This window comes from Eptesicus fuscus, chromosome 2 (assembly GCF_027574615.1).
Source record: "Eptesicus fuscus isolate TK198812 chromosome 2, DD_ASM_mEF_20220401, whole genome shotgun sequence".
Taxonomy (NCBI): Eukaryota; Metazoa; Chordata; class Mammalia; order Chiroptera; family Vespertilionidae; genus Eptesicus; species Eptesicus fuscus.
In genome coordinates, this window is record NC_072474.1 from 64,252,810 (window position 1) to 64,279,935 (window position 27,126).

A 27,126-nucleotide genomic window follows, 5' to 3' on the forward strand; every position below is an offset into this window, starting at 1 on the left:
ATTTCCATAATCATTAGATTTCTTAATTAGCTACTAGAAGATAAAAATTATCAACATAAAATCTTTTATAGTCCCTATTCTCTCATATTGGCAAGGTTACTTCCTCTTCCTTATTCAGAGCACTCCCAAAAATCATTCATTAGTTTTTCTTGATTACTTAGGAGAGAATAACTGCCTCCTTCAAGCATTATCCTAGGTACCTCAAATATAAGAGTCTCAAAAACCTAAGAAACCCACTCATATCTTGAATGCTTACTATCCAAATAAAATAACCAATGAGGTTAACCATATATGTATACATAACTCACAGTCAATGATTTCCAATGGCATTCCATTAAAACACACATGATAAAGCAAAAACTAAAATGAAATTCTTATTTTTCTAAATCTCTATAGTTTCTCTTTTGATTATGGCAATATGTGGTGTAGTTCAGGGAGAACTGAGCGGAAGAAAACATGTTTTTATTAATCACAATGTGAAATTAACATGACATCCCATTAGGACTGAACCAGGATAAATAATGCAGTTATAAAATTAACATTTTTCACATTTATTTCGAGGAAAATAGTACATAGTAGGGCTCTTCTAATTCTTATAAACTGATTTCAGTAAACTTTTTTTTTTTAAATAGTAAACAGCAGTAAGATATAGTCTCAAACCATGCTAAGAAGGAGTTAGAAGGGCAACTATAAAATCTAGTGATAACTACTGGTAGGACTAGAACTATTTTGTCATTTTACCTGTTACATCAGTGCACCTTTTTCACTGATAAAGCAACTACTTGCTGGGGGTGCCACAATGATTAGCAAGTTTGTTAAGTAATAGATGTTTGATTGATCAGGACTCAAATAGCTTCCTTTCCCAATTTTGTCTTTGAAGCAGAAATAAATAACTTTATCTTCTGTAGGTAAGGAAGCTAATATTTTGAAATTCAGCTGCTAATAATTTTCTAACTCATAATTAAAAGGGGAGGATGAATTACTATTAGGAATAAGTCTTGAAAATATTTCCAGTTTTTAAAATACCAAGGCTTCTGAATAACTTCTCAAACCTATCTTTCCATTTTGGTCCACAATATGATAACCATAACACATTAGATCTGTATTGTAGTAATTTCTTCTATCAACTACATTTTACCCTCAATAAGGGTGAGAGTTGCGGTTTCAAACCATTTCTACATAAAAAGCATCTTTAAATTAGTTTCCTTTTCATTGAACTGAGATTTCCCCACAACTTCTGTGCCTATGAAGGTAATTTGAACACACACATATATACTTGCATGCATACATACGTGTGTTTATATGTACGTTTAAAGTAAGTTACTTGTACCACTAGAAAAAAACTAGACTACAGGGGTGACTCTGTGGAGACAGCTGGTCTTCCTCGGAAATCCTCTAGGTGGAGGAAGGCAGGTACAGGTCACTGAAGGACGTAATGAGGCTGTAGTACGTCTTTTCATCGTCTGTTAGTCCTGCATTGCCAGGTCTCACCACCACAGCTACATGTACATCTGCGTCCTCAGCAGCACTGGCCTCTGTGAAAATCAAAATGAATGCCAGAAACTTAAAAATATGATCTGAGATTTGCTTCAAAGTAATCAGGGTGATATGGGAATGTAAAAAACAAGTTTGACCCTGATCTGATAACGTTTGAAGCTAGAAGGGGGCACATAGGTGCTGACTATATTATTCTCTTTTACATCATTTTAATTTTTCTGTAATAAAAATTCTTAATATAATTCTACATGACAGGCTACAATGGCAACTATCCAGACCTCTGAGTTTTATTAAGTCCATGTGAATACAGAAGGACAGAGCCATGTTCTGTCCACACCTTTGTTCCATTCCCCCCCCATTAGTTCTACAGAGAACTGAGCTGTATCCCCAAAGGGCAGCCTGTCAGGGAAAATACCAATTAAGAAGAAATGAGAAAAACAGAATCCTAGGACTAATAAGGCTGAAATCCCTGCTCTCACCACCAGAGCCCAAACGTATCACAACTCCTGACTAGAATACCCATCTTTTTTGCCTGGCAAATTCCTAGTCTTTAGAATTCAATTTAAATATCTCATCTTCCAGAAGCGCTATTAAGAGCAACCTATGTGTTCCTTCAACACCCTGTATTTAGCTCTATTGCAACAACATGAGGTGACAGTTATTATCTGTTGTCACTCTCCTCCCTCAATAGATTGTGATCTGTGACTGCATAGTGGGTAGAAATAAGAACAGGATTAGTAAACAAAACTAGACATTGCAGGAAATATCTCCAAAATGCCTTGGGTTACATATCTCTTCGTCTTGTTTCTTCCATCTGAAAGATAACAGCTAATGTATTAATTTAGTACCTACCAGGTCCTGTTCTAGAAACAGAGAACAAAACAAGGCTCCCACCTTCATGGAGCTCCATTCTCATCTAAATCTTTACAACAACCTTGAGGTCGTGAGTATTACTAACCCCTTTCTACAGATATGGAAACTGAGAGCTAGGAAGGTAGAACTGAAGTTTGAAATTGTTACTCTGACTCTGTGGTCTGTGCTCGAGAACAAGGGTCAGCAAGTTAAACATGGCCTGCCACTTGTTTTTGTAAACAGAGGCTGAGTGTCCTGCAAAGCCTAACGTATGTTCTACCTGGCCCTGTCCAGAATAAGTGTGCCGGCTCCTGGTCTCCAGTGCTACTACTCGAGTGCGGTCCATGGACCAGCAGTGTGGGAATCACCTGGAATCTCAGGTCCCCAACATGGAACTACTGAATTAGGACTTGCAATTTAACAAATGATGCCTCTGTAGAGGGTGAGTTTTGATCAAAAAGTTGAAGAAAACAAAGTTGGCAAAAGAAGAGGCATTCAAGGCAGGAGGCACTGTAGGCAAACATAATACATGTGTAAATATTGGAAGAATGGAGCAAGTCAGGGTGGGAGGTAGGACCAAGGTCAGAAAGATGGGGCATACTTGGATAGACAGAGCAAAACTGGGGAATAATCTGAAACATGCTGTATGAAATTTAGATTTGGTATACAGGATCCAAGATGGCTGATGACGGGACCGCAGACTGAAAGATAGTGAGTGAGAGAACGAAAGGAGAGTGTGTGGATGTGCGGGGAGTGACTGCACTTGTGAGTGAGGGACAGCTATATTCCAAAGGACTGTTGGGAACTGGCGGACTGGCCCCCCTTGACTGGGCAGCCTCTACTGACGCTGAAATCTCTCCTGGAGCGGCCGGCTCTGCCGCAGAGGCCACGCCATGTTGAAGGGAGACTAGCTGTGATCGGGAGACCGACTGTGATCAGAACCCTAGCCTTACCTTCAACCAGGGAGACCTCGGATATCTCCCGGGACCCTACTGCCACAACGGCCAGGGACCAGCTACCTCAGCTGTGAACCCACGAACGCTGGAACTCCAGCCTCCCCAACCGCGGGTGCCTGGGAGGTCTGTTCAGGGGGAGACAAAGTGGTGCAGAAAATGCGGATGGGCCCTGCGCCTTTTCACAGAGCAGATAGAAGGAACAGCTGAATCGAACAACACCCACCCAGAATAGGCAAATTAAACACAGAAAATGAGGCAATCCGAGGACGGAAAGGTCAGATATCACCTAGAGAAAGCTCTGCCTCCTCAGATTCATCTGGGTGTTTGTTATTTGCGTTTTTTTGGATTAGTTGTTGTTTTATTGAGTTTTCTCCCCATATACAAATATTTTTTCTCCTTCTTTTTTCTTCTCTTTCTTTTCTCTTACATTTTGTCCTTTTCTCAATGTCATTTTTGCACTCTTTTCTATTCGTTAATTCTCTTTTCTCTGGTAGTCACCTTTATTTGGGGGTATTAGTATTATGAATACATTTGTGTTTGGTGCCCTGTGTGTTGTGGCTTGTCATGTTGTATTTTGTGCCTTTAAGTCAATGCAGGAGAGAGAGAGTTACATAACCAGACATCCAGAGAGGAGCAATCATGGGGAGACAAAGAAACAGTCCGCATACAAAAGAAAAAGAGGAATCACCAGAAAAGGAAGTAAATGAAATGGAGGCAAGCAATATGACAGAAAGAATCCAGAGCAATGGTCATAAGGTTGCTGAAAAGGATAGAAGACAAATTCAACAATATGTGTAGGAACCAAGAGGAAATGAAGAACCAAGAAGAAAAATGACATCGCTGCAATAAAGAACTCAATAGAAAGCATCAACAGTAGACTAGAAGAAGCAGAGGACTGCATCAGTGAGCTAGAAGACAAGATAGGAAAAAAATAACCAAGGAGAGCAGCATCTAGAAAAAAAAACTAAACAGAAGGAGAGCATAAGGCAGTGGTCTGTTGACTAATGAGTTTGCCGACCACTGTCATATACTACCCTTTACATCTTTGCACACAATATGCCACAACTGCCTAATCCTCACAGCTTCCAACTACACAGTAACATTTAGTCCAGCTGCGGTTTGCCAACCACTGGCCTAAGGGAACTTTGGGAGAACACAAAACAAAACAACATCCGCAAAACATGGGTGCCAGAAGGAGAGGAAACTGAGCAAGGAATAGAAAACCTATTTGAAGAAATAATGACAGAAAACTTTCCTGATATCGGGAAGAAAAAACTCATACAAGTCCAAGAAGCGCACAGAGTCCCAAACAAGATGAATTCCAAAAGACAGACACCAAGACACATAATAATTAAATTGGCAAACACCAACGACAAAGTAAAGGCTGCCAGAGAGACAGAAAGTTACCTACAAAGGCTCTCCCATCAGACTATTGACTGATTTCTCAACAGAAACACATCAGGCCAGAAGGGAATGGAATGAAATATACAAAGTCATGCAAAGCAAGGGTCTGAATCCAATAATACTGTACCCAGCAAGGCTATCAATCAAAATTGAGGGTGAAATCAGGAGCTTCACAGACAAAAAAAGGACTAAGGGAGTTTATTACCACCAAACCAGCAATGCAAGATATGCTAAAGGGTCTGCTGTAAAAAGAAGAAATAGGAAAAGAAGAAGGAACACAGGCATAAAGAATAAAAATGGTGACAAACAAGTACCTATCAATAATCACTTTAAATGTAAATGGATTAAATGCCCCAATCAAAAGACATAGGGTAGCTGAGTGGATAAGAAAACATGACCCATATATCTGCTGTCTACAGGAAACCCACCTCAAAACAAAGGACTCACACAGACTGATGGTGAAAGGATGGAAAAAGGTTTTTCAGGCGAATGGAAATGAAAAAAAAAAAAAAGTTGGGGTAGCAATACTTATATATGACAAAATAGACCTCAAAGTGAAGGCCATAACAAGAGATAAGGAAGGCCACTTCATAATACTAAAGGGAGCAATTCAATAAGAGAATATAACTCTGGTAAACATATATATGCACCCAATACAGGAGCACCCAAATATATAAAAAAACATTTGGAGGATATCAAGGGAGAGATTGACAGCAAATACAATCATGGTAGGGGACTTTAATACCCCACTAATACTACTGGACAAATCCTCTAAACAAAAAATCAGCAAAGAAACATCAATCTTAAATGACTCACTAGATCAGATGGAATTGACATCTTCAGAACATTTCATCCCAAAGCCACAGAATATACATTCTTCTCAAGTGCACATGGGTCATTTTCAAAGACAGACTACATATTGGGACACAGGCAAAGTCTCTTCAAATTCAAGAATACAGAAATCATATCAAGCATCTTCTCAGATCACAATGAATAAAACTAGAAATCAACTACAATAAAAACAATTTAAAAAAATCAAACACCTGGAGGCTAAATAGCATGCTATTAAACAATAATTGGGTTACCAAAGAGATCAAAGAAATAGATTTGGTATAAAAAACCTCAGTGGGCCCTGGCCGGGTGGCTCAGTTGATTGGAGTGTTGTCCCGTACACCAAAAGACTGCAGGTTTGATTCCTGGTCAGGGCACATAGCTAGGCTGCAGATTCAATCCCAGGTCGGGGTGTCTACGGGGGAGGGCGATTAATTGATGTTTCTCTCTCACATCAATGCTTCTCTTCCTTCCTCTCTCTCTAAAATCAATTTAAAAATACACACGCAAACACATACACACACACATAAGCATGTCCTTGTGTGAGAATTAAAAAACACCTCAGTTGTTTATCTTTGGAAAACAGTTGCAACATCTGAATGGATAAAAGGGCAGTGGTGTTGAGAGATAAGATCCAAGCGAGAGAAGTGGGACAAGCTGTCTCTTCCTCTTACCTGCCTCAAGTGTCTTTCTCCTCTTCCTATGAAAGGGCTGTCCCCTCCCCAAGGAAAAAAAAAATGCTAAACAATTTTCTCCTCAGGTAAACTCTACAGATGTCATTCATCCCAGCAGAAGCAGCAGCTCCCTCCTACTCCCCGCCAGTTCCCAGCCTGAATGCCTCAAGCCAAGCTTTTTTCCTAACTAGCAATCTGGGATCTCCACCAAGCTGAGCCATCATGATCCATGATCCATGATCCACGTGAGACCTGACACTAGCTAATTGTTCCACATTCAGTGTCTTTACCTACATCACCATGGGGCAAGTTCTGTTCCTAAGCATCTATTTGCTCTAGTCATACAATATTGAGACACTAATACTTGACCTCTTTCCTTTCCTCAAAAAAGTCCCTCAGTTCTCTCTCTTTTTTTAGAGAGTGGAAAAGAGAGAGAAGGAGAGGGAAGGAGGGACGGAGAGAGGGAGAGAAAGAGAAAGAGAGAGAGAAACATTGATGTGTGAGAGACACATCAATTAACTGCCTCCTACACATGCTCCAACTAGGGCGGGGGATTGAACCTGAAACCCTGGTACACGCCCTTGACTGGGAATCAAATCTGCAACCTTTCTGTGCACAGGCTGGCGCTCTAACCACTGAGAAACACAGGCCAGGGCTCAGTTCTCTTTTATGCTTGGGTATTATTTGGGATATCACTTAGTCCACCACTCTGCCTTGGCAATAAAAGACTGGGCATGTGATACCAAAACACAGGATCAGAGATAATAGACAAGAGTGAGGCAGGCAGCCAGCTGCCTGGCCCCATCCCAGCTACAGATGGGCCCAGTTCTGGCCCTACTACCGGGTGTGGGGCTGGCAGAAGTCTAGGGGCAGGAATAAAACCTCTTTGTGGAGGACTGAGAGGGAATCAATTTCATTGTGAGGCCAACCTGGGGATCATCTCTTGTCTGTAAAAAGAATAAGAATAATTTTTGGGACTGAACCCTAAAGAAAGGAAATGGCTTAAGGGAAAAAGGAAGACCTGAAATTATAGATGTACTACGATGGCAACTAGACAAAAAAATGTAGCTGAAGACGAGACTATGAAAAACTGTAAGTGACCTTAGGGCAGGGATTGTAATTATTAATAGGAACCAAAAGGTGGAGGATAGGAGAGAAACATTGGGTCTGGGGATCACAGAATGTTTGGGACAGGCTGACTTTATGTAGAGCCCCAGCCACAAATCAGATCCCTAATTCTAAGCCTGCAGAAACTTAACCATTCAAAGTGCTAAGGAAATTAAATATAGGGCAAACCACAGATTTTCATCTTCAACAGCCCCCTTTATGTGAATGATTAAAGAATAGCAATTCACAGATTAAACCAAACTTCACAAGTGCTGGGAACCAATTCCAGCATGTAATAATTACAAGAGTTCCATTAAAAGGTTGATGGGACTTGGTGGGCTCAACAAGGGTGAGCTACATATGTAATTTACCTGTTGAAAACGGCTAAATGGCATTTCCCCCAAACCTGAATAGGATGTTTGTTAACTGCCAGACAGCTCAAGGCATTTTATTGCCTTCTGTTGGCCAAACACCTCAACAGCTGTAGGCTATTTCCCAAACTGACAATGTTTCTGTACACCCTTTGATACCGTACCCTTTGAAGTGTATATTTCCACCTTGCCTTGGGACAAACTGTGTTTAATAAAAGCACGGGTCCTTGGGCAAGGAGAACCTTCTAGCTCCTTCAGCTGGAAGCTCCTCTGACCCTCAATGCCTTTCAAAACTATCTTTCGTCCACGGACTCTGGACTCCTTCTTAATCATCTACGTGCAGCCCTTTCTCCAGAATGCTGAACCCTTTGTAAGGCTGGGAAAAAACCCTGGCACACCAGGACAAGGCCTGTCTTCTTTCCATAGGAGTAAAATTATCAAACCTCACAGAAACTGCTGGCGCATCCCTAACCTATATGGACAACAAAGTGACCTCCCTACCCCACCACTCAAAGCTCCCAAAAATCATTCAAAGAAGAGAGTATATTGTAGCTCTGAAGCAGTAAAATGTTTGATAGGCAAACATTTACAGTTCAAAGTAAAGACCAGGTGAAATGTTTGTTGATGGCACATTTAAGTGGCCTGGCTACCTAGTTACACCATGAACCCTAAAGCAGTGTGTCCGCGCATCTGTTGTCTCACTTGATGCCAAATGTAAAGCTTTCCAAGATGTGGGAAAATGAGACACCATTTGTAGAAACCCTTCTACTCTGAAGCTGAGCCAAGCCAGGACAGCACCTGATCACCACTAAATACTGTCTAACTAGGTAAAAAATTCCAGTCTAGATGCACCAAGGTGTGAAATTTAACAAAGGTACTAACAATTACTGAGTATCTTTGGTATGTCAGGTGAAATTAAGCCTGTTTTACCCCTTTTTCCAAAAAACATATTTTAGCTTCTTGAAGGCATCTAGATTCTAGATAATTTACGCTGGTTAAGATTGTTTCCAAAATTAGTCCATGTTATTATATACCTACAACTCTTCCCTAACACAAGAGACCAAAGGTCAAGGGTCAGCAGTAGAAAAAATATACACACTACCACAGGTAAGATGCCCTTGCCAGCAGCCTTGATTTGGCTTTGGGCCCCATCTCTGAAAGTCCTAGTGATTGGGTGGCTTTAGTTCTGAGACAACAGACAGGGCTGAAGGGAGGAATATTGCCTCTAGGTGCTGAAACTGCCCCCAAGGGGCCCAGGCGCCACGTGGAGCTGACTAGGCAAGAGAGCATCCCCCTGCCCTCTGCCTCTCCCCCAACCGCCTTCTCCAGCAGCAGACGGGGTGCTGGAGCAGCTGCACAATGCACAAAGCCCTGCTCTGGGGTAAACAGAGGATGAAACTTACAACCCAAGGTGAGTGGAAGAAACATAAATATATAGAACTACCTTCAAATACGAGTGCGATTATAAACACAACTAAGGTAGCCCCTGGGGAGAGGTACGACTCTAAGGAGAATAACTGCTGGAAACCAAGATCAACAGTAACTAATATAAAGGTGAGAAGTCCATCAGAAGGTTCTTTGATATTCACACGGTGATTATTTGCATTTTATTACCTACTGCCGACTCAATGGCCTAAAGCAAACTCCTCACAACCTGATAATCTTACTGCTTACTAAACATTACCACTGATATGTGTTTGCATTCCTAAAAGTCAATTGTGTATTCTAGTAAATAAAAGCAGCTGGGAATGGAGACTCAGTGGAACTTGACTACTACAGTTAAGTTTTCCCTGGTTTCGCCCCATAATTTCAAAATTATTATTTCTTGTGTTTAAATTTGCCCGTCGGCTCTTTCTCCAAGCCTTTGAACCCTAAAGCCACGCTGGCCGTGGCTTTTCACAAATAACCACAAAAATCACGGGCCAGGGCTAGGGACAGGCTGGGGAGTGTGAGAAAGCCTCACCAACCAGGAGCTTTCAAGTAAGAATGGCAGGGATACCGGCCCCCTCCCCCTTGCCTGCTGCTACCTGTTTCCTTATTGGCTACCATTTCCCTCTATAATTTCATAGAGGACTCACAGTCTTATACAGATACTTGAATACATATTTTACATTTGGTCAAAACTACTCCTGAAATCACTTGAATTGCCAATGAAGAACAGTATACATTGTTTTGTGCATTCAAACCTTAAAGTAATAATGCATCTGCTAATGTACTATCTATCTATCTATCTATCTATATCTATCTAACTATCTATCTATCTAACCCTAATATGCAAATAGACCGAACAGTGGAACAACCGAACAACCGGTCGCTATAACATGTGCTGACCACTAGGGTGCACACATGGAACAATACAGGTGTCGGCAGCAGGTGGCAGAGTGCAAAACATGGTGGGCATCGGCTGTGGCAGGATGGTGGAGCAGGTGAGTGGGGGTACCAGACCAAGGCAGGGCGCCGGTCAGTGTCATCAAGACGAGCCTCTGGTGGTTACTGAAAATTCTTTGCTCCCACATGCTGCAGTCCCGCTGAACGCTTGCAGCTGCTGCTGGAGCCGCTGCTCGCACCCACTGTTGGCAGTGACACTGCTCCCACCTGCAGCTGGTGCCAGAGCCACCGCTCCTACCCGCTGCCAGCCTCAATCACCCCTGAGAGCTTCTCCACCTCCCCCTGCTCCTTAGGAGCACTCGGGGCAGCAGCCACCGCTCGCACCCGCTGCTGGTGCTGGCCCCAATTGCTCTGCGCCGTCAGCGGGTGAAAGCATGGCTGGTGCTATCAGCGTGTGGGAGCGGCAGTGGCAGGAGCGTGGCTGCTGGCAGACACGGACTGGGGGCCGCGGTGGGAGGGGCTGGGCGGGGTTGCGGATGATGGGCTGAGACCCGCCCCTGTGCCCACCGCAGCTTTGTGGCCCACAGTTCCTTTTAAGGTGCACAAATTTGTGCACTGGGCCCCTAGTTTAAAATAAAGTGGGCCAGGCTGGGTAAAGATGCTTTCTTTAAACAGGTGAATCTTGAAGGCCTGGGGGTCTGAGACGGTCCTCGGGAAGGTGGGGATGAGGATCCTAGTTACGCCAGGGCAGGGCACCAATCGAATGACTAGAAGGCAAAGTCACTCAAACTAGAGTTCTCTTTTTCTTTTATTGGTTGAGTGTGTATATGTGATCTCACTGCTGTTAAATATGTTCGATGCAGATGCACTGTGACTTTATTGTCCTTACCTAGCCATGTACCTACCATCATATTCTTGCCTGCATGCTCATTTCCACAATGATACCCTGTAAGTCATCCTTTCTTATTTTCCCATTTCACCTATGTAAGTACAGAGGGGTGGGTAGGCAACCATGGATAAGGAGTTAAAATGAGAGAAATTAAGTCTTTCTAATGCCACTTCCCCACACACAACTCCCAAGGATGGGTAAATGGAGAGAAAGGTGAGTTGGCTGGTTCACTGTTTCTTTTTATAAAACTTTCATTTTTCAAAGGTCCATACATAAACTTTCTTTAAAGAGGCAATGTGCTTGCAGTGCTGAGCTCAGCTCCCATCCTGGAGTAAGAAGTCAGATTCCTCACCTAGAGTAACGTCTGTCAGAAACAAGATGTTGTTGGTTGAGCACCCAATGCTGTTTGCAATCTTTCGATAACTCTCACTCTCTACTTTGTGTCCAATCTTGGTATCAAAGTGACCATCAACAAGCTGAAAAAAGAGAAGGGGAAATACTGATGCTGTAAATATACTAGTAACCTGGACCACTTTGTCTCTATCCCTTATCTCTGAAATATGCAATCATAGTAATTTCATTTACTCAATATATAACTGAAAATCTACGTACAAGAGAACTTTGAGATGGCTACAAAAAGTACCGTATTTTCCGGCATATAAGACGACTGGGCGTATAAGATTTTCCTGGGTCAAAAAGTCGTCTTATAGGCCGGAAAATACAGTAAATATCTATGCAGCTTTGAGCACAAGTCACTTCACCTCCAAGAAGGAAATAACGTATTTTCTGGCGTATAAGACGACTTTTTAACCCAGGAAAATCTTATACGCCCAGTTGACTTATATGCTGGAAAATACGGTACATTCAAAGATTTTATAGCAATAAACATTTGAAAGGAGAAAACTGCCAATTCAACATATATAAGGTCATTTTACAATCTACTTGCTTTTCTTTTTTTAGCACTGATTTTTTATACAAAATCTTTTAACATATACATGACCTACTTTCTACCCTTAAAATACTATTTGTACTCAAACTACTTACTACAGTGAGTTTCACTACTGATGAAAGTTTCACTCCTTTTGACCCCAGAATGAACAGATTTCTTTATCCTACCTCATTAATAAGTTGTTACTTTACTTTCATTTTCTGATTAAAACATTCTGAAATTCTACCCAAGAACTAGTATATATCCTTGCTGCTCAATAAATATTTATTTTAAAACTAGTTAGCTGAGTGACCTATTGTGTATCACTAAGTTCAGTGTATACTGAATTAGCATTTCTTTTTGAATCCCTTAAGTGAATCCCTTCCAATGACCATCCTGTCCTCCAGGGGGCATAGGGATGCTAGAACAGAGGGGCTAACGAAGTTTTTCATGAAAAAGAAATTTAATAGGTGGCCTTAACTTTTAATTGTTTAATGATGTACCCAGCTCTATTACATAAGAATGCTGGCTCTGCTAAAGTAAAATCTGTCTCTCTCCAAAGTACCAGAAACAATCAATCACCTTGTACTCTGCTCCATTCAAGAAGTCTGTTTTTTCTTTTTTTAGATAGTGGCAAGTACCACTATTTTACATTTTACCTGCTCTACTTTAAACAACCAAAAGAAGCATGTCATTAGTTTCCTTTCAGTTGACGACTTCCTAATACTGGCAAGATAGCTGATTTACAAGCTAGAGCTTATGTCTTGTTAGCTCTATTTTATATATGGTTCTAGTACGCCTGTCACAGGACCACTTAGGGTGAATGTGTAAAAATGCAGACTTCTGACTCCCCACTCCAGGCCTGCTGGTTCAGATTTGATCGGAAGCAGGGCCCAGGAATCTATATTTTTAACAGACCCCCCAGGTGATCCTTATGTACAACAAAGCATAAGAACCTTTGATATAAAGATTGGTTAACACAGAAACAGTTCACTCTTGCTTATAATGTACTACAGGCCCGGTGCACGAAATTTGTGCACAGGTGGGGTGCGTCCCTCAGCCAAACCTGCACCCTCTCCAATCTGGAACCCCTCGAGGTATGTCTGACTGCCCGTTTAGGCCCGATCCTGGTGGTATTGGATCTAAACAGGCAGTTGGACATCCCACTCACAGTCCAGGACTGCTGGCTCCCAATTGCTCGCCTGCCTTCCTGATTGCCCCTAACCACTTCTGCCTGCCAGCCTGATCACCCCCTAACCCAGGCGTCCTCAAACTACAGCCCATGGGCCACATGTGGGTGTTTCTGCCGTTTTGTTTTTTTACTTCAAAATAAGATATGTGCAGTGTGCATAGGAATTTGTTCATAGTTTTTTTTAAACTATAGTCCGGCCCTCCAACGGTTTGAGGGACAGTGAACTGGCCCCCCATTTAAAAAGTTTGAGGACCCCTGCCCTAACCACTCCCCTGCCAGCCTGATTGATGCCTAACTGCTCCCCTGCCAGCCTTTTTGCCCCAACTGCCCTCTCCTGCAGGCCTGGTCACCCCTAACTGCCCTCCCCTGCAGGCCTGGTCCCCCCCAACTGCTCTCCCCTGCAGGCCTGGGTCCCCCCAACTGCCCTCCCCTGCTGACCCGATCGCCCACAACTGCCCTCCCTTGCAGGCCTGGTCCCTCCTAACTGCCCTCCCCTGCTGGCCATCTTTGACAACATGGGAGCAGCAATCTTGTGTGTTGGAGAGATGGTAAATCTGCATAATACTCTTTTATTAGATAGGATAAGAGGCCTGGTGCATGGGTGGGGGCCAGCTGGTTTGCCCTGAAGGGTGTCCTGGATCAGTGTGGGGGTTCCCTTGGGGCGTGGGGCAGCCTGGGCGAGGGGCCTGTGGTGGTCTCCAGGCTGGCCACGCCCCCCGGCGACCCAAGCAGAGGCCCTGGTATCTGGGATTTATTTATCTTCTACAATTGAAACTTTGTAGCCTGGAGCAGAGCCAAGCCTTCTGCTCGCTCCGTGGCAGCAGCCATTTCTGTTGGGGTTTATTTATCTTCTATAATTGAAACTTTGTAGCCTTAAGCGGAGGCCAAGGCAGGCCAGGGCTAAGAAGCTTGGCTTCCTCCATCGCTGGGGGCAACCCTAGCCTCCTACTCTCTCCAGCTCCGTGGCTGCTGCTATTTTTGTTGGGATTAATTTATCTTCTATAATTCAAACTTTGTAGCCTGGAGTGGAGGCTTGGGTGGGCCAGGGTGTGCTGAAAGCTTGGCTTCCTCCATCGCCGGGAAAACCCAAGCCACCCTCCTGCTCTCTCCATGGCCGCAGCTATCTTGGTTGGGTTAATTTGCATACTCGCTCCTGACTGGCTTGTGGGTGTAATGAAGTGATGGTTAATTTGCATTTTACTCTTTTATTAGATAGATTTCCCCAGTTTTTCCACTTCCCTTTACAATGTGCATGGCTCTATATATGCAATTATCTGAATGCTGACTTAGCTTATAAGTGTACCATATTCCTTTAACATTCATTATTTCATGCTTTGATAATGTCAAAGAACAAAGTTATCATGTAACCTACCTCAAGAATATCTCCCTCTGTAGAATGCCCGAATAATAGTTTCTGTGCTTCTACACTTCCTGAAGAATAAATATACACCTTCATTCCAGCCTCTCTCCACTTCCTAACTGCTGGAACTACATCTTCAAAGAACCTAGACAGAAAATCAAGTTAAAATGCAGGAATTCATTATGTTGCCAGATGAAAACCAGTCAAAATAGTTGTCACAAGTTTCTCTATTTGTGCCCAAATGGTCATCACAAGAAGGGACTCCATCTGCAGATCTAGTAAGTGTGTCACAGAGTTCCAGGATCACACAGATCAGAAGCAATAATTTGGGTGGAGAGAAAAACAGTTTTTGACAGCCCCACTATGATAATCAGAAGTGATTACAGCCTGGCTGGTGTGGGTCAGTGTTTGAGCGCCCACCTATGAACCAGGATGTTCGATTCCCGGTCAGGGTACACGCCCAGATTTGCAGGCTTGATCCCCACTGTAGGGTGTGCAGGAGGCAGCCTATCAATAATTCTCTCTCATCATTGATGTTTCTATCTTGCCCTCTCCCTTCCTCTCTAAAATTAAAAAAAATATATGTATATTTTTAAAAAGGTGGAAGCCCCTTGTAAAGTATATAAAGGAATGGCATCTCATTTGCAAAAAAAACAAAACAAACATAGGCAGCTGGAAACAGTCTTGGATCTTAGGGTTTATATCAGGGAACAGTCTAAAATATGGCAATATCTTACTAAGAATTTTTTAGCAACACAGGACTCCTAAATCTTCTTTAGTAGGAGTGCTCTTGGGAACTCCACAATCAAGACAAAGAGTCTGTGGAAATTGCTCAAAAGAGCACAGAAATGAGTGGCACTGCTGACACTGAGTAACCCCCAAGCGACGGGGCGCATCATTTTATAGAGTTCTTACTTCTCTAACAGAACAGAAAACAGATAATCGAATGGTCTTGGGAAGCAGCTCAACACGCTGTTACTCTTAGCAAAAGGTCAGATCTGACTTAGTTCAAAAAAGTCACCATTTCCTAGGAAGCTATTTTTAAACTGGGATTGAAAGTCCTTCAACCATCCCACCAAGCCAAACATCAGGTTTGGAGGCTTAGCTGGGTGAAATGCTTTATCCCAGCTTCGAAAAAACAAAACACTCATTTGTTAGAATTAAAAGAATTTGATTTTATCTATTTTACTAATCATGCAACACTGGAGAAGAGGGCTAGTGGAAAATGTATTTGGTTTTGGGGCTGATGAAATGTTCAGAGTCCCATGAGCAGCTACATACTCTGCTTTCACATGCCCTGCTGTGAATGCTGCCCTCCACATGTGGCCCTGCAGCTGTTTCAGTGCCGTAGTCTTTCGGTCCAGAGACATCTGCCAGCACACATTATCTACCACGGCCTGGATCATCAGTTGCAAGTCATCTGCTCCGTTCTCAGATGCAGCAGGGATCGGAACAGCCCCATCCAGGTGGGCGTCCTCTTCAGCCTTCAAGTCATAAACAACATGAATTTGTTTCTTACTTATTTGAAAAAAGAGTCCTTAAAATGAGACCTGAAAACTAGCACCAAGTACTGTTACAAATTAAAGTATCCTACATTTTTGGTGCTGATCTGAATGATTCCCAAAAGAAATCCTATCTAATAAAGAGGGAATATGCTAATTGACCCTCACACCCTCACAAAGATGGCAGTGCCCACAGCCAATAAGAAGGGAATATGCTAATTGACCCTCACTCCCTCAAAGATGGCAGCGCCCAGTCCCCTCAGCCCTGCTGGGGCGGCAGGCATGTGGCACAGCCAGGCCCGCCCCCATGCAGATCCGGCTGCTCCATGCGCCTGCCTCCGGGGTCCCCCAGTCCCCTCAACCCTTCAGCGCCCCAGGGCCAGCCCAAGGCACAGGCAAGCCTCGGATGGAGGCTGCCCAAGGCTCAGGTAACCAGGGCCGGCCGAGGCTTGCACTGCCGGCAGTGGCAGCAGCAGAAGTGTGATGGGGGCGTCACCTTCCCGATTGCCGGGTAGCGTCCCGCCCCTGATGGCTCCCAGACTTTGAGAGGGGGCAGGCTGGGCTGAGGGACCCCCCTCCAGTGCATGAATTTTCATGCACCGAGCCTCTAGTGGATTTTAATTAATAATTTACATGATCTTTCCTATACTGCTAAAGCTAAAATTTAAACTGAGAGGCATGTATGTGAGAAGAGAGAGAGCTCATGATAAAATGATACAGTTAAGACTAGTTTGTTGATTCACTTACTAGGATCAACAAACCAGGATTCAATGAAATCTGATCATTTTCTCTGCACTGTAACTAAGGGAAAAAAACACACACACCCTTTAAATCAGTTCATGCCTAGAATTCAATGAAAAGAAGCTAGTGAAATAATGTCTGGGGTTGCTTCATATTCAGTTTCCTGCCATCTCTCACATCTTGCAAAAACTCTAACAGCTATTTGAATCACTGACAATGTGATAACATCCATGTCCAACCTCTTAAGGACTCGATGATACATACCCTACAGCGAGGAATGTACACGTTTCAACAAGAGTTGAGACAACAAAAAAGGTAAGGGAAGGTGTTTTAGACTGACTTGGAGTTATCTAGAAAATCTAACAAACTCTAATACCCCATGTCCCAAAGAATATGATTATATTTCCAATCCTAACTCGTAACCTTAAAAATTTCAGAGCATTCCACATTGTTCAAAGCAGAAAATTAACTAGAAAATAAGTGCCACAGAGTTAGCTCTGCACAGTATGTAAGATCTTTGCCACTGAAGCAATTTTAATTAAGAAAAAAAGGAGTGCCACAGTACACAGTGTGTAAGGGAAAAAGAGACTGAAAACTGGACAGAGAACAGAGCACAATAGTGGGAGGCAGATATGAGGGCTGGGCCAAGTGCGAGCTGGGGTAAGAGGTCAGGAGGCGGTATGTAGATATCAGAGCCCACAAGCACTGTGCAGGGCTCAGCGGGGCTCATGCCAGGAGGCAGAAGAGAGGAGAGAATGAGGTGACGAGGTGCTATCTCTCGGAGACATTAATGAACAATGTGAAAAGAGAGTGCAAAACCTTTTGCAGTCCACCCAGGAAGGGCTTGAGCATGAGTCTCTAAGCATCTTTATTTCTAAGATACTTGGGAATGTGGAAGCAATAGAACAGAATGTCCCAACCTGTTTCCTCAAAAGACTGACATCCTGCTGGCATTCTTCTTCTTCCCAATGTGTCTGCAAATACTCTTTAACATTTTCTTTGATGTAAGGAAATAAAATGTCCTGGTAAAATGGTAAAAGAAAATAACAACTATTAGCTTTAGTAATTTGCATGAGATGAAGTTCTTCAACAATCTCACCTTAGCTAACTGTAGCAAATAAGCCTATGAAAATTGCAGTTGTGGATATATGTGTGAGAGACATAGACCAATAAACAAATAAAAAGATCAAGAATCACTAAACCATGGCCCCCAGCCCAAATCTGTTCTACATCTTTTTGTATATGAAGTTCACTGGAACATAGCCACATTCATGTTTACATAGCATCTATGGCTACTTTGGGGCCACAACGGCAGAGCTGGGTATTTATAACCAAGACCATATTGCCCACAAAGTCTAAACATTTACCATTCAGCCCTTTACAGAAAAAGTCTGCTGACTCCAGAACCAGATTGCTAGACCATATGTCCTTGAGGGCAGGGATCAAGTATATGTTGTTCACAGCTATAACCTCAATGCATAGCACAGTACTCGGCACATGTATATACAAATATCTGCTGAAAAGTGTCCATGCATGACAACTGTTTTTTTTAAAAAAACACCTGAGCACCATGATTCTTGGTAATCAGACTACTTAAAAGAATACCCTATAAGAAAGTGATGTGCAAAACGATTCAGAAATAGATAACCTGTCAGTAATTCATGCATTGGGAAAATGATCTCTCTTAGGTCAAAATTTTTACATTTACTTGCAATTGCAGCATATGCATCTTTTCAAATAAAATGTGGCACTTTCAGCAATTGCTTTAGTGTCTACTATATGCCAAGATATGCTAGTCCCAGAGTTGGGTATTGGAAGCTGCCCATTGCCTTCACTAGCAGAGAGGTGAGGACAAGGAACCCGGAAGGCTGGTCAACCTTGAGGCTCTGGCAAGGGTCAGAGCCTTACACCCACTGTCTGGTGGAGACAAAGGGAGCTGAAGCAACTTCCACCTTTTAGTCTCATGTAAATCCTTACTGATAAGAGAGCTTGCCTGTTACTGGAAATTGCCTGCCTAAGGGCTACAGGTGGATCCCAAACCTGAATAAAAGGGATCACAAGGCCAGAGCAAAGCGGGAGTCCTCTCTTGGGCTTCTGCCTGGCCCCCAATTCCCAAATTAATATTTTCTTGTCTAGTCTCTTTCATTTGTGTGCGGCCTCCTCCAGAGCCCGAACCCTGGACCTGAACCCCACGTGGGATGTGGGGGGTACGCTCGCAACTGGCAGCCCAACGTGGGGCACTCGCAGTTGGGCATGAAGAAAAGGATTCTAAAGATAAATGAGTCACAGTTTCTATTCTCAGCAAGTTTAAGAATCTGGGGGTGGGAGGGGGCAGGTAAACAAAGAATTATAATGGGGTACAATGGATAAGATAGAGTACAAGCAGAACGCTGTGTGGATCCAGAGAGTGATGGCACTGCAAGAGTCTTAGGAATAGCCAGAGCCTAAAATAACATGCCTTGCCAGTGGTCGGCAAACTCATTAGTCAACAGAGCCAAATATCAACAGTACAATGATTGACATTTCTTTTGAGAGCCAAATTTTTTAAACTTAAACTTCTTCTAACGCCACTTCTTCAAAATAGACTCACCCAGGCCGTGGTATTTTGTGGAAGAGCCACACTCAAGGGGCCAAAGAGCCGCATGTGGCTCGCAAGCCGCGGTTTGCTGACCACTGATATAGGCCCTAAGATCATAACTCAGAGAAGGCCTTACATTTTTTAAAAAATATTTTTTATTGATTTTTTACAGAGAAGAAGGGAGAGGGATAGAGAGAGAAACATCGAGGAGAGAGAAACATTGATCAGCTGCCTCCTGCACATCCCCTACTGGGGATGTGCCTGCAACCAAGGTACATGCCCTTGACTGCAATCGAACCTGGGACCCTTCAGTCCGCAGGCTGACGCTCTATCCACTGAGCCAAACCGGTCAGGGCAAGGCCTTACATTTTAAGAGAAATCCACAATCAAGTTGAATTCAAGAAGTCTGTTAATCCAAATTCATTCACTCATTTATTTATTCAAACATTAACTCAATGTCCAATACAGGGCAGGCCCTGTGCTAAGAGCTGAAAATATAATTGGGAACAAAAACCACACATGATCTCTAATCGCAAGGATTAGAGATCTTTTTAGGGGTCCCGTAGGGTCAAAATCTTTTCATGAGAATACTTAGTTGTTATCTGCCTTTTTCAGTTTCATCTCTTCAGGAGTGTACAATAATTTTCCAGAGGCTAGATAATGTGTGATATCACAAGAGATCCCATGCAAATAATCTAGCTGTCTTTAATAGCTAGCCATTGAAGAGGCATGCAAAAAATGTGAAATAATGCCTCTTCTAAACACATTTTCCAAAACAAAAAAATTATTTTGTGAAATATTTATTATTTATATTAACAAAGTAATGGGGTTTATTGTTTAAAATGAATGAATAAATATTTTTAAATTACTCAGTTTTAATTTCTAATATGGTAAATACTGATCAATATAATCCATATAAATAAAAGTTCTTTGGTTCCTCAGTAATTTTGAAGAAAAAAAGGAAACGTGAAAACAAAAAGTCTGAGAACCACAAGGTGAATAGGATTAACCCAGAGAAGATCAGAGGAGAGTATGTTCCAAACAGAGGAAATGGTGGAGTGAAGGAAAGGTTCTTGATAGAGTCACCTCATCTATGAAGTGTATAAACCAGAGACAAAAGACAAGGGTTTTCAAATGTTTCCATTCCACTTGAGGTGTGCAAAAGGCCCTGAAGGTAAGTGATCCTATTCTCTTAAGAGGGCTCACTAAATGTAGTAAGAACGGGCTCCAATTCCTGAAGCTGTTGCATGTCCTATCACAGGGCATCTGTGCCAAACACAGCACCCACCTCCCTCTTCTGATTAGTATTAATCAGAACCGGCCGTCAGCCCAGCTTTGTGGGATGTAGGGAACATCTTAAAACCACTGATCCGTGCTTTCTCTCTCTTCCCTTGGACCTCTTCCTTGTTACAAGCTTCTGGGCCATTACATTTTCCTAAATATTATAACAAGACAGTGAACAAGGACAAAAGAGATGAAAGAAACTGGCGGAAAACTGAGGAATGATATGACTAGGACATAGTTAAAAGATCCATATGAACAAAACTCTATGTTTGTTGTTGGTTTTTTTTTAGTATGCATAGTTTCCCTGGCTGGTAGAAAGATTTGGCTACATAATTAGAATGGTTTAATATTTCCCAGAAAACCCAAGTTCAAATTAAACTGCAGTCCCAAATGAAAATACACAACACAAGAAGGTTATTAGTGGCTTTTTTTTAAATGGTAGGACTGAAATGCTTATCTCTCTTCATAATACGTTATTTAAATTTCACCTGCCCTAGAAAAAATAAAGAAGTCATTCAATTTTGCTTGTTTTCCTTTGGTAAGTAATGGATCATTCATCAAATTTTTCAGCATACTTGACAGAAAAGCCTTGTTTAAGCTCAATGAAAACTCATTCTTGATCTAAAAGAAGAAAAATGAAGAGCTAAGATTGACAGCTTTCTTTTCCAAGAGATTCCTTTTACCCTACTGATATATTTCTGATTTTCTTTAAATTAGTTAATTTTCCCATCATGCCCCTCCTTAGCCCTTCCTTTTCCTACTGAATGTCTCTCCTCCACTCACACACTGGGGTAGGGCTGCAAAGTGGCCCCCCACTTGAGAATGTCATCTGAGAAGATGCAGCAAAATTGAAGATACACAAGCCATTTCTCTTCTGGGCATATACATATAGAGAAACTAACACATGTGCACACAAAGAGGAAAGGGAAAAAATGTTTATTGCAGCACTGGGTATAACTGCAAAATAACTGAAAACAACATAAATCTTTACCAGCTAGAGAATAGATAAATGGGTATATTCATACTCTAAAAGATTATAAAGCTGTTGAATATTAATGTACTAAAATTATATTTATCAATATGAACATAAACTCTAACATATGAATGAAACTCTAATGCAAACGAAATGGCCTGGCTAATTTGGCTCAGGGGTTGGACATCGACCTATGAACCAGGAGATCATGGTTCGATTCCTGCTCAGGGCACATGCCCAGGTTGTGAGCTCAGTCCCCAGTGTGGTGCATGTAGGAGGCAGCCGATTGATGATTCTCTCACATCACTGATGTTTCTACCTCTCTCTCCCTCTCCCTTCCTCTCTAAAATATAGAAAATATATATATTTTTTGAAAACACAAAAAATAAAATGGGATATATCAGGGCCTGTTATATCTGTAATGTTTTATCTATTTTTTTAAAGATCTGAAACAAACATAATAACAAAAATTAGCATCATGGTGGGTGCATGGTAATTACATTAATCTTTCTTCCTGATTATTTTAATTGTTTCATTATTAAAAAACAAGCAAGCCAACAAGCGCCTTATCCTACCTTTAACTGCTTCTTTTTCTCTTGGTCATCCTCCCCCAGTGTCCTGACTCCAGTATTTCCCAACTCTTAAGCAATTAGAAATATTCCTGGGGGAAACTATTGGTTAGATTCAGGACCTCCTAGTAACTGAGGAGTTGAAGTACCAAAAGTTGTAAAATGCATGCAGTTCTATACTACTTTGTGCTTCACAAATTCCTATCTCCTATATCCAGTTTTACTGGTGCCAACAAAAATTCATGAAAAGAATTGTAAATGCGGAGAGCCCAGTTCCTTGACCTCTGTGGGAGAGGAGATGAATACAGAATCCAGGCAGCATGTGAGGCCAGGGTCCTACCTCTGTCTTTTACTAACTGTGCTCAAGTAACTTATCCTCTCTGAGCCTCAGTTTTCTCATCTGCTATATGGGAATAATAATACCAAGCAAAGGCATTGCAGTAATTAGATATAGAGATAAATAGAAAGCACTTTCCAGTGTCTGTCTGTGTTTTGCATTCAGATCTTGCTATCCACACAAACATCATGCAGCCCAAGAGTAAGTTGGGATCATAGTACTGGTCTAGTGCTGTCTCATTGGACATAATTTACCACTGGCCAGCCTCCAAATTCCCATACAGAACTTTGGGAATAGAGATACTGTATAGCTTTTGCAAATTTAAGCTATCTATAATAACTCACTGCATTTAAAAAAAAATAGAAAGCACTTTCTACCACTTATTATATTCTCCAACACAATTTTTAAAAATTGATTTCAGAGAGAGAGAGAAACATCCACTGGTTGCTTTCTGTACACACCCTGACTGGGGACTGAACCTGAAACCTGGGCATGTGCCTGGCTAGGAATCAAATCAGTGACCTTTCAGTGCATGTGATGACACTCAACCAACTGAGCCATACCAGCCAGGGCCAGACAAAACTTTAAATTGGGCAAGAATCACTTTTGATCCAAATTCAGTGATAAATAATAGCAGAAAAGTTTCTAGAGGATAAATCTTAAACACAACCAACTCATCTATATATATATATATAAAAAGCCTAAGCGACCATCGCAACCGAACAGACGACCCAACAGGCTGCGTGGGGCGACGAGGCCGGCAGGGGGGTCAGTGAGGGGTGACCAGACAACCGAGCAGCAGGCTGCATGGGGCGACCAAATGACCGAACAGTAGGCTGCATGGGGCGACCAGGCCCGCAGGGGGGCAGTGGAGGGCAGTGAGTGGCGACCAGGCTGGCAGGGGGGCGGGACAGTGAGGAGCGACTAGGCCAGCTGAGGGGGGCAGTGAGGTGTGCCAGGCTGGCGGGGGGGCAGTTGGGGGTGACCAGGTGGCAGGGGGGGCAGTTAGGAGCAACCAGGCCAGCGGGGGTGGGGGTGACCAGGCCAGCAGGGTGGCAGTTAGGGGTGATCAGGCAGGCAGGCAGGAGCCAGTGGTCCCAGATTGTGAGAGGGATGTCCGACTGCAGTTAGGAGCCAGTGGTCCTGGATTGTGAGAGGGATGTCCCGGATTGGAGAGGGTGCAGGCTGGGCTGAGGGGACCCCCCCCCCCATGCACAAATTTCGTGCACCAGGTCTCTAGTCTATCTAATAAAAGCCTAAGCGACCGTTACAGGGGAACAATCAGAACGACTGGTTGCTATGATGTGCATTGACCACCAGGGGGCAGACGCTCAATGCAGGAGCTGCCCTCTGGTGGCCAGTGCACTCCCACAGGGGGAGCACCTCTCAGCCAAAAGCCAGGCTCATGGCTGGCAAGTGTAGTGGTGGTGGCAGGAACCTCTCCTGCCTCTGCAGCAGCGCTAAGGAGCAGCAAGCTGAGCAGTAAGGAGCCTGCTGCTAAGGAGCAACGAGCTGAGCGGTAAGGAGTAAGCAAGCGGGCAGTGAGGAGCGAGGGATCCCAGATTGCAAAAGGAATGTCCAATTGCTGATGTACGTCTGATCCCCAGGGGGTCCCGGACTGTGAGAGGGCGCAGGCTGGGTTGAGGGACACCCCCCTCAGTGCATGAATTTTGTGCACCGGACCTCTAGTTTATTCCATATTTACTGAGTGAGGATCTACTGAATGCCAGGTACTTCTAATAATGGTGTTATAAACCACAACCCTCTCCTCAGAGAACTCCCAGAAATAAAAGGTGCAAGATTCCTAAAAATTCTAAACATTTAGGAAAAGCTTTAGAAGTTAGAGATTACTTTGGAATTCCTGATCATCCAATTTGCCCCTTACCTCTATACATAAAACACTCCTCTGCTCTGAGTAAACACTAAACTAGGCAATGAAGCTAGAACTTAGTGTATAAACACCTGGGATATCATATTACCTGGGGGAGGCATGTTAGCAGACTGTTCTATTTTACTATAAAAGTATTATTGCATAATATAAAAGTACTAGCGTTCCCGTTGCAGGAAAAATCCTGCAATAGGATTTCCTGCTGCACTTTACCCCGCCTCCGTTCCTCCCTTGTCGCCCGCCCCGCCTTCTCCTCCAGCCCGCCTGCTTTTCCCTTCGCCCCCGGCCCTGACTTCACTCCTCCCTTCTCCTCCCCCCCGGGCTTGCTTGCTTCTTCGAAGCTTTACTCCCTTCTGCAGCTCTTGGCTTCTTTCGACACTGTCTTGATATGCAAATTAGCCGCCATCTCTGTTGGGGTAATTTGCATACTCGTCCTGATTGGTTGGTGGGCGTGGCTTGGCTGGTGGGCATGGCTTAGGTGTAGCGAAGGTGCGGTCAATTTGCGTATTTGTCTATTACTAGATTAGATAGTTTACTGAACTGTGAAAATTTTATCTATCCTTTCAACATACTTATTGAGCATCTATTATGTAAAATAAATAAAATGTCTTCAAGGTGCTTATTTTAAAAAGCCAGTAATTATACCACAGTCTGACATGTGCTATGATACCATATAAGAAAGCTCTAAAAATAGACTTTTTAGAGCTAGTGCTTATTGCCCAACCCTGCCCACTGAAAATGTTCAGGCTTTAAAAGTAATTCCACAAATAAATGAGATGATAAATGTTTTAACTTCAGCTATAATCAATTTATAGATAATTTTAGAATATCATAGTACAAAAAAATGCAGCAATAAACCCAATATTCTACAAATGTGATTATTTTTTGTCCACCAGATACCAAGGGGTTGTTATGATTTAATAGTATATATAGCAAAAGGCTATAGAAATAAATGAGAGTATTTGTCTTCCAGGGGACTATGATTAAATTCTGCTAAATGCTAGAAGAGATACTATGCAAGCAGCAATCTATCCTACTCTATACAGCTCAATGGCAGCTTTCTGAAAGCTTCATTAAGGGCCACAAAATTTCAGAAGATCTAATTAAATAAGTTGCCTCATAAATGCTTGGAAGTCCAAATATGGATCTGATTTGCGGTTATGCAGTTGTTTTAATAGAAAGGTCATGTAATCAATAAAAATAAAATTGTTGTTATACTATTTACTCATCTCCTTTAAAGAAAACATGTATATAAAAAGGTAATGGGCCCGATGTTCATTACACCGTCATTTATAATAGCTGAGGTTTGGAAGCAGCCCAGTATAATGCTAAGTGAAATAAGCCAGTCAGAGAAAGACAAGTACCATACAATTTCATATATGTGGAATCTAATGAACAAAATAAACCAACAAAATAGAAACAGATTCATACAGAGAACAGACTGACAGCTATTAGAGGGGACGTGGGTGAGAGGCTTGGTGAAAAGGGTAAAGGGATTAAGCAAAGAAAAACAAACAGCTCACAGACATAAAACAGTATGGTGATCACCAGATGAAGGGAAGTGGGGGGAAGTAGGAAAGGGTAAAGCGGGTAAATGGTGATGGAAGGAGACTTGACTTGGGGTGGTAAACACACAATATGATATACAGATGATGTATTATAGAATTGTACACCTGAACCCTATATAATTTTATTAACCAATGCCACCCTAATAAATTCAATAATAAAAAAAGATAATGGGTAATTATACATCAATAGTTGTATATATTGCTAAATGATCACCACAATAAGTCTATTTAACATGTCATCATAGTTATAAATTTTTTTCTTGTGATGAGAACTTTTAACATCTACTCTCTTAATAACTTTCCAATATACAATCCAGTATTAGTAACTACAGTCACAATTACATTACATCCCCAGGACTTATTTATTTTATAACAAGAAGTTTGTAACTGCTTGAAAATTTCTAATTATGGGAATTTACTACTTCTTGGAATGAGTGGTCCATGACATTTGTCAGACAGGTGGAGCAGTTGTATTAGAACTATTCCTTAAAAAAACTTCACGAAACCATACTAAAATCTACCAAGAGAAGTGCTACACAGGGCCACACTTTGCTGTCCCTACCTTCATGGAGTAATCAGGGACATACCCATACTCTTTTGAAAGCTGAAGCCTTTAGGAAAAAAACATTAGATTTCATTATTTTCATTCAAAATGAATAAATGTGTTGCTGATAAGACAACAGTATCTTTTAAATCCCATTAAGGATATTAAACTGTAATTAAAGAACAATAAACAATGATCTAATTAATTATAATGAATCACATTGCACAAGGGAAGATTATAATTATAAAGGAGTAGTGTTGGGATAGATTTAAAAAAGCAGAGCTCTGGCTGATTTTCTCAGTGGTTAGAGCGTCAGTCCACAGATGAAAGTGCTGCAGGATCTATTCTGGTCAAGGGCACTTAACTTGGTTGCAGGTTCTCCAGCTCCAGTAGGGGCCTATGGGGGAGGCAACCAATCGATGTGTCTCTCATGTCTGTCTGTCCCCCCTTCTCCTCCATCCCACTTTCTCTAGAAATCAATGTAAAAAAATCTCCTTGGGTAAGGATTAAAAAAAAAAGAAGCTGAGAAGAGACAAAATATTAGTATCTCATGTTCCAGAGAGGAAAACCTGATTGGCCCAGAGTCCTAGACCCGTGGTTGGCAAACTGCAGCTCTCGAGCCACATGCGGCTCTTTGGCCCCTTGAGTGTGGCTCTTCCACAAAATACCACAGCCTGGGCGAGTCTATTTTGAAGAAGTGGTGTTAGAAGAAGTTTAAGTTTAAAGAATTTGGCTCTCAAAAGAAATTTCAAT

General features: G+C 42.4%; 1 protein-coding gene and 1 non-coding gene across 6 annotated transcripts in view; one reads left to right on the forward strand and one right to left on the reverse strand.

Annotated features, from left to right (window-relative positions):
- Nucleotides 1–446: 446 nt before the first annotated feature.
- The window catches only part of ENOPH1 (enolase-phosphatase 1), a 39,976-nt gene continuing 13,296 nt past the window's right edge, over nucleotides 447–27,126 (reverse strand). For 4 of the 5 annotated variants that reach the window (XM_028148378.2, XM_028148381.2, XM_054727851.1 and 1 more), the window contains exons 2-6: nucleotides 17,553–17,654; nucleotides 15,671–15,873; nucleotides 14,402–14,534; nucleotides 11,262–11,385; nucleotides 447–1,535 (exon numbers count right to left, since the gene is read on the reverse strand). In XM_028148378.2, the coding sequence (XP_028004179.1) occupies nucleotides 1,396–1,535; nucleotides 11,262–11,385; nucleotides 14,402–14,534; nucleotides 15,671–15,873; nucleotides 17,553–17,654 (702 nt within the window). In that variant the 3' untranslated portion in view covers nucleotides 447–1,395. The remainder of the gene's footprint in view (nucleotides 1,536–11,261; nucleotides 11,386–14,401; nucleotides 14,535–15,670; nucleotides 15,874–17,552; nucleotides 17,655–27,126) is intronic. The other variant, XM_028148375.2, reaches the window with a different exon arrangement.
- LOC114232293 (small nucleolar RNA SNORA23) lies at nucleotides 22,492–22,658 on the forward strand. Its single transcript, XR_003618329.2, has one exon. It is a non-coding gene; the product is annotated as a small nucleolar RNA SNORA23 (small nucleolar RNA).